General features: G+C 35.2%; 1 protein-coding gene across 1 annotated transcript in view; it reads left to right on the forward strand.

Moving 5' to 3' along the window:
• BCAS3 (BCAS3 microtubule associated cell migration factor) overlaps nucleotides 1-21,096 on the forward strand; it is a 532,737-nt gene that overhangs the window by 63,952 nt on the left and 447,689 nt on the right. The window contains exons 8-10 of the mRNA XM_072407233.1: nucleotides 1,940-2,047; nucleotides 10,115-10,191; nucleotides 20,134-20,210. Of these exons, the coding sequence (XP_072263334.1) occupies nucleotides 1,940-2,047; nucleotides 10,115-10,191; nucleotides 20,134-20,210 (262 nt within the window). The remainder of the gene's footprint in view (nucleotides 1-1,939; nucleotides 2,048-10,114; nucleotides 10,192-20,133; nucleotides 20,211-21,096) is intronic.

Consider the following 21,096-nt stretch of genomic DNA (forward strand, 5'->3'; position numbering starts at 1 on the left):
AGCAGTATTCTGCCCCAAATGTGCAGTTGATGTGACAACCCTCTAGGTATGGACTATGTTTTAACTAGTGTTCTATACGATGTCTTCCTGGACTTATCCTTTTCCCTCTTCTGTCTTCTTTGAATTTATTTGTATTGTTATTGTTTTCTTTTTTATTTGAAGTTGCACTGGAAATTTTATTTTTGTATGTTTAGTATTGTGCTATGACTTCTAATATGCATATTGTACTGTATCTCTATTTTTGTTATGCAAAATTTGTTTAAAAAAACCTTAATAAAAACTATTGAAACCAAAATAACATGCAGGTGGTACAGTCCCATGGTGCATCTTACATACCTTTCTCCAAGATGTTTAACAACTTTGCTAGAGGTACTATACCACCTGCACCATGGTACTGTTCCACCTGTACAGTATTTTGTAGGGGATAACCCAGTGGTAGGGTGTTAAAGAGGAACTAAACCCAAAAATGCCTAAAACAAAAAAAAAACTTGCCTTTAATCCCACAGGGCAGTCCGATCCATCCAGGGGTCTCTTCTATCGGGTCCTGTGTCGTCCCGTCCGCATCCGTCCGCTAGCTGGGGCGCTGCCATCTTTGTCTCTTTTACCGGGTTCCTCTTCCTACATCACCCGACCCAGATGCGAGATCGGGTGACGTAGGGTGGAAAACAAAAACTTGACGATCTTACTGCACATGCATGAGCGCCAATTTTTGTGTCCCCCATGAAAAGGCTCCTTCTGCGCATGCCCAAGATGCTTAGGAATGCACGGAAGGAACGCCCAAGAGCCTACGTCAGGCATGCCGGGAGGCTTTGCGCTCCCATTCATTAGAGAGCGGTGCTGCACCCAAGAGTGTTGCACTTAAAAAAAAAAAAGAAAGAAAATAACAGAATTTGTACTTGACATAAAAGGGTTGTCTACCCTTTTATGTAAAGTAAAATTTCTGAGTTTAGGTACGCTTTAGGAGTTGATTACATGGCAGGCAGGACATGTCTAGGAGGTTCTTGACAGTCAAAGGGATTTTGTAAGCAGGTGAAACTTTTTCCTGGAAGCAAAGTGTGGAGGAAGTAGGACAGTTGCCTACCTCTCCAGGAGTCCGGTACCGATCTAAAGGCCGGTGAGAAAACCACCAGTCTTGGCACTCTTGACATATTCAGAGAAAACCCAGATCCTCCAGCTCCAGTCTTAATAAGGGAAAACCCAAAATTGAATAGTGGCGATGGAGAGGGTGATTCCAATAGAACCTACCACAAATGTTCTAAGTGGATCTAAAAATGAGGTGCTTTAAAATTTTATCAATCTGAGAAGGGCAAAGCCACAGCAGCATGAATGGGGTAAAAGGCTCATGTGCTGCTCATTGGATACTCAATGTTTAGAACTGTCACATCTACACCAATTGATTACCTGCACCAGGTGGGACACTACGATACAGCTGAAAATCATACCTAGGCATACCTAACCCCCCACAATAATTCTTTATAAATCATCCAGTACCTGACATTTTTGCTTTCCTTTCCTGACGTTTTATCCTTACGTGCCACATCATGCTAATTGACAACAATTTAAATACAGCAAAATACAGGCGATCCAATTGTATAATGGGAGCAGAATCTTTTTTACTTGCTTCACATGCACTATGACATGTAGATGAGAAGTAGAGGTAAAATGCAGGTACTAATTTGTTTGAAACCCATAAACAGAAAGGGCTCTATTTATCAAAGATTCACACAACATTCATGTTCTTTTAATTAGACTGAATTGGAAAAATGTTGATTTTATTACGAGTTCTTCATATCTTGACCAAAAAACCATTAGGCCTGTTTTGGAGTCGGTTATGTGGTATTAGTCTATGTGCAACACTAATAAAGAAATGCTTATTTACATTTTGTATAAAAAGAACATGGTATACATATTGAATATGTGTTTATTTTTTTTATTATAGCACAAGCCAGCCTTTCTGCTGTGTGGATTTGTATTCTCTACGCACCGGTGAGATGGTCAAGTCCATTCAGTTTAAGACTCCAATCTATGACTTACATTGCAATCAGAGGTATGATTTTTTTTCTTACTAGAATTTTATACTAAATACTAAAATTTAATTAAGTTTTGAAAACACACACTGCATTTGCTATACAACTGAATGTGATGGCAAAGTGGAAAGTATAGTCACCTCCTGTTTGTGCCCAGATTTAACAAAAATGTCATCTGATGCACAAATTTTAAAAGAAAAAATTACTGCCTGTCATGGTCACTCCTCTTTGAGTCAGTGACTGATCATTGATTCTGTCTTCATTTTGATTTCCCCTGCTAAATGTATTTTTCTGAGTTTTTAAAGTGTGAAAGACAACCAGGGACCAAGCATCTTTTATAGGAAGTCAACATGTAACCCTGTGCTCTTGTGGAAGAGTACTCTTTAAGGATTTTTTTTATATTAAATTATTTTTTTCCAGGATGCTTGAATTCTAGTTTACTGTTAATTTGCCTAAAGCTGCCTTTGGTTAAAACAAGCAATTTGTTGATTGAAGAGATGGGTAAAAGAATTAATCTGTCCAGGGGTGAAGCCAGCAAAAGATACCTGACCAGGATTTTAACCCCCTAGGCTTTAGATACACTTTAAAACTCACTTTAGCAAAACTCTACCTCCAAGCCTCACAAATTTAGACCTTCTCACACTGTTTTCTTTTACTGGATAATGTAGAATTATTCAGCATGCCTTTATCCATTTGTTGTTTTACTGTACTATTAATTTGGGCCATGGTAAACTAAAAGACAATGTATTATCTTAACAAATTAGGTAATAGCACTATTCCACTCAAGTGTCAGGCAATTCATAGTTTAGAGAAAAAAAGCAATACATGATTGAATAAATATTCTTGTGTGCTTTATAACAGTCTGGAACCACATAGGTTTTTTCATCAAGTAATAAGTTTATAAAAGAGTTTAACATTTAAAGTTCTTGGTAGGAGACAGATTTTTGTGGCTCCAGGTGACCAAAGTAGATCATGACTGTATTTTGTAAACAAAACTTTCTTGTGGGTCTTTTACAGAAAGAAATTATCACTGTTACTATATTAGCCTTACCAACTGTGTTGTTAATAATCATGTGTTCCACAAGCCATTAGCAACTAAGCTATGCTACACAATAGAATTTTAATCACTTTTAGTTTAGTGGAATGATGTCCCTCCATCATCCAACAGAGCACCGTAATCTCCTCATATAAGCCTCGGGCAATTAATTTCCCACATACACTTTAATGGATGTAGGCGATTAATCTTCTGCAGTTCTATGCAGGAAATGCTCATTATAAATACAGAGTACAGAAAGCCATTTTTTTATTCGGGTGATTAAACTCTTGAGATTAATTGCATAAAATCACAGCAAACCCCTCAAATGGAAATTGTTTTTGTAGCCTGGTTCTGTCTTTAGCCTTGTTTTTTAACCACATAAAAATGCATTTGCATACTTTATTTTTTTTATTGTGCATAAGTGAGTACTTCCAGGCAACAAGAAAAGCAAATGAATAAATGGGTAATGTTAGCCAGCAAACAATACTTCTGCTTGAAACTTCATGCACCCTGTTTACCTTGACACAAGTTCTATGTAGTTAGTCTTCTCTCACACCTTCACACTTTTTGCAGTTGATGTTTCTTGTACTTTCACTTACCATATTTTACTTAACTACCAGCACAATACCCTCAACTTTGTAATTAGTTGACCACTTTACCAGTATCTACCACCACTGTCTACCTTTTTTGTGCAAACCAACAACCCTGGCACACCAATCAAATTAAATGTTGAAGTTGCATTTGTAGTTGGCAATTTGGCCTTGAGTAAACACAAAGTACTAATGAAGACTGCTAAATGCACAAGTATTCCCTGAAAGGATGCTGTCCATTCTGCTGTTCTTCCTCTGTTCTAGCCAGGCTTTGCAAATTCACCACATTGTCCTTCAACCGATTCCTCTATGTCCTGTTTATCATTTGTGTGATTTTTGACATAGTTTACTGAAAAGTATAAAAAATATATTTTCTGTCCTATTCAGTCAGTATTCTCAGTACCCTCCTTCAGCTTCCTTTCTGATGCCTTCTGTATGCTAGTTCTGTGTTTGCACACACTTCACTCCTATTGAATAAGGCCGACATTGTACAGAAAGTGTGGTGTTCTATTTATAAAAGACTCATAATTCAGCAAGACTGTCTAACTTTGTGGTTTTGAAATTAGTAATCCTAAAACCTTTGTGAAACCTCAGTTAGATACTTAGCCTCAGAATATCTGTCGGGGCTTCTATACATTAATATAAATATTAGTAAGCACCACTACACTTTTGTTGTTCTTATGCTACTAATAGGGTCACTACTTAGGGTCAGGCCAGTAAGCTTTATGAGTTCATTTATATACTTTAAATATTATATTTTTTTATATGTTATATTTTCAATCACATGATACTTTTATCTTCAAAATAACATTGATGTTGGAATCAATGTAATTTTTGTTTCTACTGAATCTGGTATTTTGTCTAATTATTTCCTATTTTATCTCTTTTTTACAATGTCTGTTATCACCAACTGGAAGCTAGTGATATTTTAGAGCTATAGCTTGTGCAGTGATATTTATAAATTTAATAGCTTCTATTATTTCTACTACTTCATGTTGTCACACTTACTTTCCCTTTGCTGCCGGCAGTTCTGACCTTGGGTGTGCCTGTTTTTCCAGATTTAATCAGTATGTCCCCTCCTGCCTGTTAATCAGGAGATCGGCTATTTAACTGGCTCAGACACAGCTGCAAACGCCCTAGCAAACGCCCTAGCAAACCCCCTAGCTCTGCTGAGCATTTCCCATTAACCTGCTTGGTAATTGAGCGTTTTCCAGTTCAGCTCCTGTGTTTACCCCTCGGTGCCCTGCCTTTTGTTCCCCTTTCTTTTCCTGTGTGCTCTTTCAGTGTTCCCCTTGTCTTTGGTGACCCCCATGTCACCAATATCAATTTTCTTGATTTCTGTTTCTTGACACCCAGCTTTGTTCCTGACCTCTCTTGTTTGCTGTCTGCCTGGACACAAGCCTGTTTTGACTATCCTCCAGCCTGGTGATTCAGTACCTCACATTTTTCTGCCCTTCTGGTGTGCCCAAGGACCGCAACCGGGAAGCAGCCTGCAGCGCAAATCCTCACTACCATTTTGGAAGCCATAGCGCCCCCCATAAGCTCCGTCTCACTAAGCATGACATTTGTTTTCAGTGGCCCAGATTTACATTTTATACATTTACCCAAAAATAATAGTTGTCCATTTTTTTTCATTCCATAGCTTTAGGTTAAGCTGTTCTTTGCAAAAATATTCTATAAATACAGATATCCAGTTATCAGTTGACTGAGGCTGTCATATTGGTGGAGTTTTCCAACAGTTAAATAACATTAAGCTGTTTATTTGCTTTGGTATGATTTTTTGCTTTATTTCTGCTGTTTGTCAAGCAGAAATGTGTCTTTAATTTTCTGACATATTGGTCAACAAGAGAATATGTTTTCTCATTTATGTCATATTTCCAAAGTATGTTTGTAAAGTACTGTAAACATGTAACTCAAGAGCATAAAATTTGGTAATGAACGCAAAGTGGGCAGAGAAACTACATGCTGTCTTTCATGTGCATTTTTTTATTTTCTGTTTTCATCTGAACAAAATTTTAGAAATTCAAAGTAAGTGTATGCAAATCTAGATATGTACAGTATATGTGATCAGCCTACAGTGTCTGCTTTCATTTGCCAGTATTTTTGTATATTAGTAAACATTTAATTACAATGACTGTGAAATTGGTATAATATTATTGTAGTGGTTCATTCCTCTACATATGTATGTATTTGTTTTTTGGCTTGGGATCACTGTCCTCAAAGGGTCAAAGAATTAATAGCAGATCAAAGGAAAGAAGGGCAGTAGGAAGTATTAAATGCATGATTTGGATACAAAGAAAGTCCCTGCTTCTCCCAGTGTTATATTCTGTTTTTCAATTCTGTTAGGTTAACTGCACCATAAGAATGGTGTCATTTTTATGATCCTCATGTCAATTGTTAGTTGGACTTGCTTCTTTGTGATGGCAGCACTAATATTATACCTAGATATAGATTTGACAGGTCCAAGGTGCCATGGCTTTTGTGTTTTATCACTAACGGTTTTATGGTAAGTATATCTCTTAATAAACGCTGATAGATAACTATGAAAAAAGACTATCATGGAGAACATGGATGATCAAGCAATGGAATGGATTTCTCCAAACTCATTTGCTATTTGGAAAATGTTTTTCAACCATGGACAAGACTGAATATCATTAACCTTAGATGTGGATGGCTGTGCACATGCTCTGGGAGCCCTTCTGCTCTTGGTTTTGCAGAAATCCAGCCTTGCTAATCATTCTGAAATAAGCAGTCATACCACCTTCCCATTAAATGCTTTGTTGTTGCATCTGTCAGTATCAATTTGCAATGGCATGTATTGGTTTTATTGCAGACAGTGGAGGTATGCATTAGTGGACAGTGAAGACAGCATTTTTTAACAGGAATTGTATGTATTGTGTTACTGGAAGAATGAAAACCTGATTGGATTCAGACACTTTCTGTAAAAATTATAAGTTGTCTACTTGCATAAAATTATTTTTTTTATTATTTTATTTTGAGAATGTTAAAATAATTGACAAGATTTTTCACTCATTTAGTTACTAAATTAGACACCAAGGTGGTACCCAAACTCTGTTATAGGCTTCCAGTTCAGAATACTGAAATAGCCATCTTTTTAGAGTTGCATTTCAGAACTTTGTGAAACATTTTATTGCATGTAATCCTAACTTCTTTAGTTGCTCTTTATGCAGACTTTTATCCCCAGCAGCATACCTATGACGTTGTATGTGTAATGGTGCACATCCTTTAAACTAAATACTCCTTAAACCTACGATGTATTTTTCTGCATTATGACAAGGAAGAATTGCTATTCTGTTGGTGTACAAGTGACAGGTCACATTTTCCATTATTACCTAGAGCTGTATTAACATTATGACTTTGCAGCAAGTAGGAAATGACAAAGGAAATGGAGACAGAGGGGTTGATTCATCAAGCTCCATATCATGGGAGTTACTACCGGAACAGTCACATTAACTGAACTTGATCAATTTTCCCCAGGAGAATAATAAAACCATGAGGACAGCATTTTTCTTCTATATTGAGCGAGCATCCAAGATCTAAATTTGTAAATGTGATAACTGCCAAACTGTTCCGTTGTACAAAACAGGAAATGTAAACCTTACACAAAATGTAAGAACACCTAATGTGAAAATACATAACCATAAATCACTTTGGAAATTATGCCTCTTCCCTAACAATTATTCATCTTCCATGACAGATGAAAATGTTCAAGATATTTTAGACTTGCGCAGACTTCATCAGATCCCCATGGATAAACAGGCATGATGTCTCATATTTAACATACACCAAGTTTTTTTCAGACGGAAAGCATATAAAAAATGCACTCATCAAATTTTGGGGGAAAAAAACAACACACGGTAATATTTCTGTTATTAGATTCAAAGTATAGCAGGCTGTATATGCTGCAGTCTAATGTACTATCTCCTTGAAATCTATCAGGTAATCTCTAGTATGAAAGTCTAATGTATGTAGACACAAATACTAAAGATGTGTAAGCTTTTTTGCCTGGTAAATGTTCTTGTAGAAGGTTCATTTTTATTGGGTTGAGTACACTTTTATTAAATAACCATTGGTCCTGACAGATTCTTCTCTCCCTGAAAACTCCTTCAGTAGGTAGATCACCAGTTATCAATGCTGCAGGAGCATGGTCACCCTTCTGTGTTAACTGCAGGCAGATTTATGACAGCTGTTGTGACCATTTAGAATTTGAGATCAGGAATTTCTGTAACTGCTAAGTTTGCTGGAAGGTTTTCCTGTTACAGGAAGTGTAAAAAAAATAGGTCTTACTATTGTCCATCTAATCTTGACAGAATCAACAGGTAATAAAGCCATGTTATGGGTGAGGGGGAAGGAATACTGGTTACTGGAGGTTTTAATATTTCTCACATCTCTGGCAGTGGATTAAGATAGCAGTTAATAATGGGTAAGAAAAGGTATTCCTGCTAGTTGACTGTTATAGGGTGCCACCACCTTCTTCCTCTTCTACTAGATTCTGCTTACATCCCCCGATCTCACACTGTGTATGCGTGATATCAGCTTTTTTTTTTGTGTGCAGAAAATGCCCTTTATGCATATCACATCCTTTCAGAGCGCTACACTTTATAGCCCACTATATACTGACTTACTCAACTCAGCTTGGTAGTGGAAGCACATAAAGAGGGTTTCCTCCTTTAACCAGAAGCAATATCATCCATGAATGTTCTTTGGAGCCAAACCCATGACATCAAAAATCATAAGAAGAAATACGCAATCTTTTCAATTTGAAACATGTTAAGCAATATGCCCTAAAAAATCCTCTTTGCCTATTTCTTCCAATAATTTCTCTTTTATATGTATATGTACACACATAAATGCATACATACATATATATATGCATGTATGTGCATACATTGTGCATACATTAGTGCAAATGAAGCAAAACAAACACTATACACATAAAAAAAAAGGTAGAAAAATTTACTTTCTCTGCAAAATTCGCCGGCACATTTTTTCAAATGATAGAACACAGTATACGCACACATAGCGGTTCCTCCTTGGCGCACAGCAATGCGCATTACACTCCTGAGGTTTGGTGCACAACTATGCAAATCAAACAACTGAGTTTTAATCAGCCAATTGTGCTGTTTTTAGCCTTTCAAACAATTCATAGAAAGGAACTTTTGAAAAACAAGCATAATTGACTTTTTAAATTGTAGGTCCCTTTTTAAAAAAAAAAAAAAAAAAAAACTTTATTCAAAATAAACATATTTGCTAAAAGGTCACATTAAAATATAGAGACCACATAGACACCACTAAATGTACATGACAAAAAACATGTAAACCCACACTTCCATATAAACCCAAATTAGTTAAAAAATGGCCCAACAAAAATTAAAAAAGGTGGAAAACTGGATTAGAAAATATTTATGCAGAACAATTATTTAAAGGTGGTAATAAAGACATATTATTGAAATGAAACAATATGGCCACAAACACAATAACATAGCATTAACATTGACTTCTTAATTGCAAAATGGACATGGAAACATTTAAAGTTTAAAAAACAAAAACTAGCTAAATGGTAAGCAAAGTATCAAATGTAGCAACATAGATTAATTAGGATAACACACAAAACAGCCGCCCCTCCTGTCCCTCCTTGAAAAAAAAAAACACCCTTTTATATGCTTATCATTATGTGCTAAAAGGTAACATGCAATTGGGCACGTGTAGTCTGTGAAATTTGGCTGTTTGTTTTTTTTTCAGTTTCACATTCCATAATTATTTATTTATCCAATCCTTTAGATTTGTACACCTGTAAACAGCTATTCGAGAAAAACAAACAAAAAATAAAAAATAAAGTAGAGGAGGGCTTAATGTTAAAGGGTTTTATTTAATGTGTGTGCGTTTAAGTGTAACTTTTCAACTTTTATTTTGTAGAGAATGATTCCCACAGCTCCATTCATTCATAAGTACAGCCGTTGGACTACTGACAGTGTGGGATCCCCGGGCACTGGGAGTTACATGAGGACAAGTCACCCCATTCAGTTCTAGTGCTCCATGATTGGCTGAGTAAAGGGGATCTCTGATGATGCTTGAGCCGTCATCATAGTTTCCCGTGTTCATCCATTCATCACTAGAGCTGAATTGGGAGACTTGTCCTCATGTAACCCTGAGCACCTGGGGATCCCACACTGTCAGTAGTTTCACAGCTGTACTCATGAATAAATGCAGCTGTGTGCAAATTGTGTCTCAATTTGTGTCCTTAACAAATACTATAGACTAGATCTACTATATACCAACAAGTGGCTATTATGTCCATGTTATCAGGTTAAATAAAGTTGGTATTTACAATATTTTTCATGGAATATTTGTGTGTTAAAGCTTTCAATGATTTCTTTCTGTCTTAATAAAGCAATAAAGAAAAATACAGTTTGGTTCTTACACTTGCATTTTTTTTTTAGGGTGCTGGTTGTCGTTTTACAAGAGAAGATTGCTGCTTTCGACAGCTGCACATTTACAAAGAAGTTTTTTGTAACAAGTGGGTATACTAAATAATATAAAATGAATGTTAAGCAGTACGGTATCTGAACAAAGCCTGTTTACAAAAACAAAAGCTCTTTCAGAAAACACCTTATATGACTTCTCTTTCCCTTACATTGAATATTTTGTGTGTGTACCAAAACCTTTTGGGCCAAAAAAATCACAATAAAGCCTTTTACATTTGAATATCAACAATATGTACCGGAATATGAGCAATATATACTGAAAGCTTCTACAAAATTTTTGCAAATCTTTCAAAAATCTGTAGCAATAATGGTGAGTCATCAACGAAAGATAAACGCTTGAAAAAAGTAAAAAAATCCAGTTATTTATTTATTTTTTAATTGAATTTTCCTGAAAATGATTTAACAATTCCAAAACTAAAATTTAATTTACATGATTTAGCAATCCATAGGAGAAGAATGCTTATAATACTCAAAAGTTTTTTAAGTTGCTGTTTAATATAGCATGCTCATGTTACTGCCTATTTGGTACCATTAATTTAAAGTAAAACTAAATATGTGGGTGAAATTGCAGAAAGAACAGGCAAAGAAACCTACTTACCTGCCTGCCTGCTTGCCATCTTAAAGTACCTAAAGTAAAGTACATTGAGCTGCTTTACTTTAGGTAAAGCAGCTCAATGTACTTTAGAAAGATATGGAACTCAGAAGAGGCAGGCAGGTGTGTTTAATTTATTGTAGAAGGAACATTGCCTATCCCTTCTGCAATAAAATACCTGCCTAATTTTTTTTTCTTTTTTATGTTGAATTTAATTCCTCTTTCAAATCTCTATTCATAAAGAATGTCTAAAGTTGTTGGTATTGCTGTGTCTAAACATTACAATGCAACAATAAAGTAGGCCTAGACATTTTTAACAGAAGTATTGCCAATTACCGTATTTTTCGCCGTATAAGACGCTCCGGAATATAAGACGCACCCAATTTTAAAGGAGGAAAATCTAGAAAAAAAAAAGATTCTAAGATTATTCCCCTTCTGATCACTCATGTGCCATTCATACCGGTATTCCCCTTCTGATCACTCATGTGCCATTCAAATTCCCTTTCTGATCACTCTGTACCTTTCAAATTCCCTTTCTGATCACTCTGTGTCATTCAAACTCCCCTTCTGATCACTCTGTGCTTTTTTTCTATTGTACGGCAGTTAGGACAGGGAACAGCAGGTGGCGCTGTGCCGGCTTCTTTCGCTTTGCTTTACAGACAGGAGAAAACACGATGCTGGCAGAGGAGAGAAGAGAGACACGCTGCAGCCAGAGACACACGCAGGATCGGGTATCGGGTGAGTATAATATTTTAATTATTTTTTTTAACACATTTGTCGTATAGGACACACTAACTTTTCCCCCAAGTTTTGGGGAAGAAAAAGTGCGTCTTATACAGCAAAAAATACGGTATTTTGTTAGCAACCCTTATACCAAACTGACTGTTTAGATCGATGTTGAGGTTGTGGTGCGTTTACTGCTTCCTTACACCCCTAAACTTCTACCTTGGATGAGATACATGTAGTGTCTAACCTGTGGCCACTCATAGGGAAAGAATAGGGTGGCTGAATGGCTAGGTTCTAGCCCCCGGTTTCCACATGGCAACACCTGGTCTCGCTGCCAGTCTGAACATTGCTTTATTTATAGAGGCCTAGTGGTGAAAAAAAAACCCTGGTGTTTATCACCTGGGGTTGGGCACCTGGGATGGTAATAGGTATTTACCAGTAGGCTTTTTCAGGTGTTTGTAAATGGTTGTGCAAGCATTGCAAACGGTTGCAAAAGCCTAACAAAATTAGTGTTTTCATTTTTATTTTTTATTTTTTTTGAAACAGCTGGAAAAACAGCTTTGAAAAAAAGAACACTTTCAAATCCTTAAAAATTCATGCATAGGCAATAACAAGCACTCCAAATTCATTGCTATGGAGGTTGCAAACTGCCCCTGTATTTTGCATGTAATGTCTAAAAAAAAATTCACCGTAAAGCTGTCACAAGCAACCTCCTAAAAATGAAAGTTTTTGCAAGTGGTTTTAAGCAATAGTGTTAGTGTTGCAAAACTGCTAGTGCGCACTTAGCATATTCATAAGTGTATGATTACTTCGCAAAATAAGGTGACCCTGTGTCTAATGTTAAAAATTAAAAAAATAAATAAATAAATTATATATATATATATATATATATATATATATATATATATATATATATAAAATAATAAATATATGAAATAAATCCTCTTTCTATAAACTTGATAAAGCCTTGAGGCTACATATGTCTTTGCTCTAACAAGCAGTTGCTGTCCACCATTGGATGGTACTACATGGAAATAGCAGAACTATTTTGCATTGAACTATATGAACACACAATCCAATCAACCAGAAGCAGATTCTGTAGAGAGCAGTAGATGTGTTTAAAGACAGAAGTTTACAGAAAGAATAGCTGAAAACAGAATGTCTTGTCACTAACACATCATATCTGCATTTTTGGATGCTGCTGGGACAAGAACAAAAATGTAATTTGCAGGGAAAGTACAGTTATAATTCTTTAAAGGAAACACTTGGATGAAAACACTAATGCTGTAATAAATACCACCAATAGATGTCAGCTTTTCTCTACTGTGTTTTTTCATAAAGCTTAAAAGAATGTCAAGTTCTTTTTATCACATTTTAAATGGTGTAACTACTACTTTTGAGTCCATGCTTTCGGGTTTCTGTCTGCTGCTTTACAATGTAAAAAAAAAATGGTGCCACAGTTTTAATGAAAGTTGTTTTAAGGTATAGTCATATTAATAAAAAAAAAAAGATGTTTTCCTATTGATTGCTATTGACAAACATTTGCTGTAATATAAATTAGTAATTGCATGAGGTGTAAACTAATGAATTTCACTAAATTTGAAAAACATACATTAGGAAAATTTACATTGAAAATGGCAAATAACCACAAATGACACAAAGATAGGCCTTGCAAAGTCTTACCATCTTTCACAGAGAGTTAGTAGCTACTTAAAATAGGCTTATTGCCTCTTGGAATTTTTTCCTATTTGCAGAATGTCCAGGCAATGACCCCTCCAGATGATGTTTCTTTAGCCACTAGATCTGGTGGTGCAGTACCATTCAAGTAGTATTTTCTCCTCTTCTCTCCAGTTCTGGACACCCTTCTACATCACCATTTAAAAAGCAGCACCAGAGTCCACTGGCATTGCATTGTTTGTGACAATATTGTTTTTGTTTTTTTAATGTCTAGAGATACTCTTTAAGTTAGAGGAAAAAAAAAGTTTAGAGCTGCTCTTTATTTAGGTTTCTTATGCCAGTGTTGATCCCTAAGCTACGTGGTTTTATATTGTTTTATATTGAAGCTACAATGAAGCTTCAAATGTGATCAGTGCATAGTAACAAACAAACCTTTTATGCACTCCTATGAAACAGAATAAGCTTTAAAGCGAGCCATTGATTTTTTTTTTTTTTCAATAGGACAGGGTACTCAATTGCAAAACCCTAGCTGATTAAACAAGTGAGAATGTTTTAGTTTATGTTCCTGCAATCAGGGGTTCTGACATCTTCCAAGCTTATCTTGTTCAAAGTCATTGAATTGTTCAAAGTACTGAAGCAAGACAACCAGGCAATTAGTATTTTCATAAGGAGATCAGCATTGGCAATTTCCACAATTCTTTCATTACAGGTTACCTTTAAAAGGTAAACCCTTTTAGATTTTGAATGCTTTTGTTTTGTTACTGCATAATGACTAGCTTGTAAAAGCACACTGAACCTTTAAAAGTTGACCAGTTCTCCTGATTGTTTTAGTGAAATCAAAGCTAATGATGTTATTTGGAACACACAACCCAGAGCCTCTTTTAACTCTTAATCACAGTTTTAATTGAAGGCATCAGATAAACAATTGCACTTAACAGGAAAGAAGGGAAAAACAAGCTAACATCCCACGAGAATATTTACTAAACAAATTGAATCCTATGTCTTTGAGAATCAGCCGAGGAATCATGTTCTATTTATATGTGTGTGTGGCGTACAGCACGCTTTTTTTCCTGCGTTCCAAAGACAGCTCTTGAGCTGGCAAGTATCCAGATGAACACATCCAACATGTTATTCCAAGTTACTTTATATCTATGCTGATGAGCAGTTCATACTTATCGACAATAATAATATTAATAATAAAAAAAATCGAGTAGGAAATATCTAATTTTATGTGATTGTCCCATAATGGGAATTCATGTATTTTACATATTTATATAGCACTGATTGTGCAGAAAACCCATTTAGTTGGTTAGAATGTATCCTTTTGATTCTCCATTGTTATTTACCCTTGTAGAAATAATCTTGCGTTTAATGCATTCTTTAGAATAAAGTGAAAAGTATCTCAATATATCTTTTACTCCCAGCGAGTTATACTCAGCCATCTGCACTCCTTTACCATCTCATTGCTCCTTTGCAGCTTTTTCTGTAATGGAGTGGCCCTTCTGGGTATAGGGAAACATGTGACCTCTCCAGTGTTGGAGCTTGAGCCTAGTTGCCAATTGCAGGTCTAAACACTGTCAAATGTGGAAGACCAGTGACATTATTTATCCAGTCAAGTTTAAATATGAAAGGGCTATCAGGATACACTGTGACTTTGTTTAATATATCAAATTAAACAACGCATTGGACACAAGCTCTAATTACTCTTATTTTCTGTTTTAATGAAAGTGTCTCTTTCTTTATCGTCTTCCTGTCTTTAACTTGTTCATGGGAAGCAGTAAAATGTTGACACTAAAATGTAACATAAATACAGATAATATATTTACATTCTCTGAGGAAATTACTATTACAACTAAAAAATGTTCACTATTACAGCATGCTTCATATGTGATGAACAGTGGACCAGTGTTGTGCTTTACCTTTGAAGTTCATAAGTTTACTTATTGAACGTGTGCAGTGAGGTATGCATAAGGGTCTCCCTGCTGGAAAAGAAGGACAATCCAATAAGTATCCTACAGAGAAACCATGCTCTTCTAGTTCATCATTGCTATTTAAACCTTATTCTGCTTGGAACCAAAATAGAAATTTTGTTTACTGAAATGATTTTACTATAATGTGCAGATGAAGCATTTTTTATGGTTTGTATATAGATTTTTCCTCTCTGAAAAAATGTAATTAATTAGCATTTTCAGAATAAGGTCTGATCACAAACTGAATTACAGTAATTTCCACTTCCATAAGAGCCATTACAGCTAACTCCTCATTCTGTTCAAATGCTCACACTGCAGTGCTGCAATGCATTGCTGTGTAGTATAGCAAAAATAGAAAAAAAAAGTTTATCTGTAGAACAAAGTGAACATTGTCTTTGTAGTGTAGGGAAACATACAACACAGCTTATTGTGAGTTTTCAGATTATAGTAGTGAAGAGGGGATAAAGTTTTTCTTGAACATAATAATGTGAACCTCTGCTATACCACTCTAGGGCAAATAATGTGTTTTCTTTAAACAGATGAGGAAGGGTCCCACTTTAAGCAACAATTCCATCCATAGTGAAAATATTCTAACCAGATAAATACACAAAAATAAAAAAGCTTTATGGGACCAAATAATAAAACCAAATTAACTTTAAAATTAGCATATATGATTTAAAGAGATACATTTTAAAACTTAAAGCTAAATTTTATAAAGATAAAAAATGAACTACATGAAACATTATTTAAAGGTAGTTACTGCTGGTACCATATTTTGTTTACTTACTTTACTTACTGCTATTCCCCAAGATAAAATTACAGTGGTAATACAATGTTCTCTGCTTGACACAGAAACTAACATCACATAATTATTTTAGGGAGCGTTCACAACAGAAATTAGTAGAGCAGTAGTCCACGTTAACAATATATTTATTGGTTAATAAGTTGAGAGAAAATTTGTGGCTGTAATGAAAATGCCTTAGGAACTGGAATATTACCACTCTGAGCCAGTCAGCTGTAATTAAATGCCAAATATTTTAAATGCAACATGTTTTCAAAAAGCCAAAAGTGGAGCAGGAGTGAATAGGAGGACTGACTTAACATTTTCAAAATATTTTATTTGAAACAATCCACCTATATATATTTCAGCTGCTTGTTTTATCTTGTAGTTCTTATGTAAAACATCTATATTATATTTAGTGAAACGTTAAAGTTTAACCAGACATCCAGCCCTCTCATCTAGTTTGATGACTGATTTATGGGAAAATTAATAATTTTCAGTTTAGGTATTGTGGAGAAACATAGTAGAAATAGGTTTCATTTATGGTGACAACAGGATTCTCATTTCCTCTTGGCAATGCATGGTTTGTGCTGTATATAAATATACAGTTTATGACTTATAAAGTCTACTTAGAAATGCTTTCACTTAAGATTCATATACCTTTTACTTAAAATTTACACATTCTTCACATTTAAGTCAATCAGAAAATGTGTGAATAAACTTTTACTTATAATTCTTTTTGGGTAAAAGTTAGGTGAATCTTGTATTAAAACATTTATAAACAAAGAATATGGTTTCTCCAGCCAAGCTATTTTGTGCCATGTGTAAGTCTGCGGACAGCCACAAGATGGTGCTCACCACTTTGAACTTCAGGCATATGAATGAACAATTTGGGAACCGTAAACCGTAAAAAAGGGTCTTTTTCTTTTAAAAATTACTGACAAGGGATAAATCTGGAAATATTTGTACTTTTGTATCCATACTCCACACCAGTGTAAAATAAAAGACCAATAAAGAAATGGAACAGTTTTAGAGCTATCCACCAAAACTGCCTACAAGCTACGCTGACTCAGCTGAGCAAAATAAACTTTCTAGCTTTCTTTTGTTTTATGTAGAGGTACAGGCGCAACTTGCATGTGCACCCACTCCAATAGGCATTCATGCAAAAGAGTGTGAGTGTGTGTGTGTCTTTATTTTAGTGTGAAGGTTGTATTTGTCAGAAATAAACTATAATTTCCTGTTGTTGTTTTTCTGAGCCATGCATGCTTGTTATCTAATTTCCTGTAACTAAAATCTGAAACTGCAGTCTTTGTTCTCTGCTTCTTCCAATGCCTTTCTTTGTTAAAAATAGTAAGCACTACTTGTATGCTGTATGTAGGAAGTACTTTTCCCTGTTTTTAGTTTCTCCTTAAAATGATCTATGAATTCATTGTGGTGACAGATAGGGATGACGTTTAAATCAGAGAAGCTGGACATGTTGTCAATGCCAACTCATGAGATTTCTTACCTTTTTAAAGTGAAAGTAGAACAAAAAACATTAAGGGGCTAATTCACACTTTGCTGTTCCTGTGCATTGTCTAAATGCATGCACTTTAATGATTTGTGACTTGATGCGTGTGTTAAAATAGGGCCAACAACACATAGTAATGAAACAAAAAAGGGACCCTCAGCATTTATACTGACGTATTGAACCTCGAAGCATGGTAGTGCATGTTTTGCCATAGTGCATTAGAGTGCCATAATAACAAGTAATATACCTTAGAAAAAATCCCAGCAGCCATGTGTTAAATATATATATATATATATATATATATATATATATATATATATATACACCGTATTTTTCGGACCATTAGAAGCTCCGGACTATAAGACGCACCAGGTTTTCCGCACGGGAAAACAAGAAAAAAAAAATTCATTTGATTGCATTTATATATATATATATATATAGAGTGATATAGAGGGGGATTGGCCCTTGCAGCAGGCACACAGAGAATTTCGTTAACTGTAACAGTCTATATATATATATATATATATATATATATATATATATATATATATATATATATAGTATGATAGGGTTCCCATACATATATACCTATCACCTGACTATATATGTATATAAAAACTTGAGCCCATTTTGTTAAAACTGCGTGGTAAAGTCTTTTGCTACTTATTGTAGCTTAGTATAACTGTAATCGATTTCATTTCATACAACATGAACATTACAGGAATGAGATATGTACACCTATAAAATACTATATAATGGAAACCAAGCAGTACAGGTTGCAAAACTTTTCTGAGTTCATATATAAGGGAAAAAAAAATAATTCTCAAGATTGTGACTTTTTTACTTTTTAAAGCATTCTCTCATCTAAAATTTCCCATGGATGTTTGCAGAATTTTTGGTAAACATGTTAACATTAGCCTTTCTTGCTTACAGTGTATTTCTTTTGGAGGTTCACTGGATGCATATGTTAAACTGTAACTAAGATGTGTTTGTAGGAAATACAAGGTTGAGTCCAGCATGGGGGTCAGTCTGTCTGTTTTTCCACAAGTTCTCTGCTTAAACTGCTGACTTAAGATCTTAAATTCTACATGGCTGAGAGAATAACAGTGGTCAGTTACTGTATCATGAAGCCAAGTTCCATTGCTTACTGCTAGCTCAAAGGTTCTGCAATTCTTGTTTTGCTGTCCAATTACCAAAGCAGCATAATGAAAAATGCACTATATATAACACTTCGCCAGCTGTGAGAAATTTGGGTGTGAGAAAAAAATGCAGTAGTACCATGAATGGGGTTTACCTGCTGCCTAACTGTTTTATTTTAAAGGGTAAGCTGGTAGTTGTGGTTGTTTAAAAGGGGTTTAAAGCAAAACTAAACTCGTGTTAAAAATTGTGACTAAGCATGCCCTTAAATTCAGACGTTACAACCAATGAAGGCAATGGAAGAGAAGTAGAAAAAAGATAGCAGCGCCCGCAACAAAATGGGGGCAGGCGAGTAGGAACAGTGTGGTTCCACTTTAGACAAACTCACCTTTCCTTGTTCCAATGTGGGTGCTGCTACTTTTTTCTGCTTCATTCCCAGGCTCCCAATTTTTAGCCATCCTGATTGGCTGGGCCGGTATGATGTAACTGCCATGCATGTGCATGGGACTTCATTCAGAATATTTTCTTCAACACTTTTACTACACTCAAACTGCACACTTGGACCCACTGAGTTACTTGAATTGAATGTAGTAATTACAAACCAACTAAAAAACCATTATATATGGCTAGAATACATGTGATGAAAATTAAAGGTAAGGTAAAATCAAAATTTGCCCTTTGAGTGGGACTTCTTCCACCCTGCAAATTGTAAAAAAGCTTGTTTTTGTTAAGGGGAAACAGTAAAAGCAGTTGTTATTACCGTATCCCTAGTTCAGGCAGGTTTCCTCCTAGCTGCTCAAAGCCACCAGCCACTTCTTTTTGCAGTCCTATCAGTCCTGGGACTTTGTTGTTATCACATAGAATTCAGGACTAGCATTCCTAAATTGTATGTGAGAATGTTAAAGGCCTGTCCATAACATGGAGCATTGAAAAGAATCCTCGCTGTGTGGGGAATGAAGAGTGGAAATAAAACGGCTGTTTTAGTTCTCCCTAGACCAAAACACACATTTAATCTTTGCAAAAAAAGGGGTAACTTTGGATTTTAAAATTTTATATATTTTTTTTAAATAGAAGCCACTTCCTTAAAGAAAAGGTTAATAAATCCTTGTTGGCAATCTTCCAGATAGCATCATATCCAGATTGGAGGAGATATAATGCAAGATGCAAGTCACTCTTCCCATCAGTGATAAGCTCAAATAATTCTGAAGGTTTGATGTAAATACATTGGATTTATAGCTTTGGGAAAACAAATATTTACAAGTTCATTTTATTTCGGAGTGCTAACATTATTCTGAGATTTGAAAGACAAGCCCTATGTGTTTCAAAACATTCCCAAACAAGATTGTGTTTATTAAAAGAAAAAATAAAACCCCCTCAGAAACAAAACAATGAAGAAATGCTTTTTCAAGCCTAATTAATTGTTTCTACAGTGTCTTAGTGTTAGCTTGTAAAACTCAAAGAAATGTAAGCATTTTGTTGATGAATGTTTAAGAGATCTTTGTTTAGAATGGTGTTTGTTTGGGTTATTCAAAATTTTCTGCCATTAGAAAATGTCTTACTGCTGTTATTTGTTTCCCTTAGGCTGCTATCCATGTCCTGGGCCAAACATGAATCCTATTGCTTTGGGGAGTCGCTGGCTTGCATATGCTGAAAATAAGGTAAGTGCTGACTGATTGTAAAGTATGAACTGTTAAAGAGTGAAGCTGCCATAATGGAAGGCATCCAGTATGAAATATTTCCTTGAGACATACCACGTCTGCACATATATATAAGTGATCACTCTGTATGTCTTGTCAATAAAAATTTTATCACTGACAACTGCACAGATTAAGTGATTTTGCAGAAGGGGTGTAATTGTTCGCCAGCGGCTTACAATGCAAGAATGCTGTACAAGAAACTTCTAATACTTGGCCTCAACTATCAGCTCAAAGTTCATATAAAGCCAAAACTTTTTTTTTTTTGTTTCAAATACGTAAGGGAGAAAACCTCTGTATAGGCTACATTTTGCTGTCTGTGCCCCAATAGGGAGATTTTCCTTCACTTCCTACAAGACATGAGAGAAATCTCTTTGCAGTAAACAACATTTCCATTCCAGAGAGTTGTCAGAGGTACTGGCGCCCCCATTAAAGGATTTTACTTAAACTCTTGCTGTGATGACAGGTAATAACATGTTTGAATTTCCTCTCACATTCATTCTTAGTGACAAAAGTGGGCTGTATTACCTGCCAGTTTTTTTTATGTATTTATATATATATATTTTTTTTAACATTCTTTATTTTTTATTTTATTGGGAAAAAAGAACACAATACATAAAAACCACATAGATAGAAACAATAAAATCTCAGAGTAAGACAAAAAACTGAACAATGGTAAGTATGGGGAAACAGAGACCGGTGCATTGCATATATCACATCATAACACAAACAAAGAAGTTACTCGTGGTGTAGTTACAGGCAAATCAGCATCATCGGACAATGTATTTAAATTTCTAATGTCCCACCTTCGCCATATATGATTAACACAGTCAATGTATTTTTATATTTT

The sequence above is a fragment of the Pyxicephalus adspersus genome, chromosome 1, assembly GCF_032062135.1.
Source record: "Pyxicephalus adspersus chromosome 1, UCB_Pads_2.0, whole genome shotgun sequence".
NCBI classification, from domain to species: domain Eukaryota; kingdom Metazoa; phylum Chordata; class Amphibia; order Anura; family Pyxicephalidae; genus Pyxicephalus; species Pyxicephalus adspersus.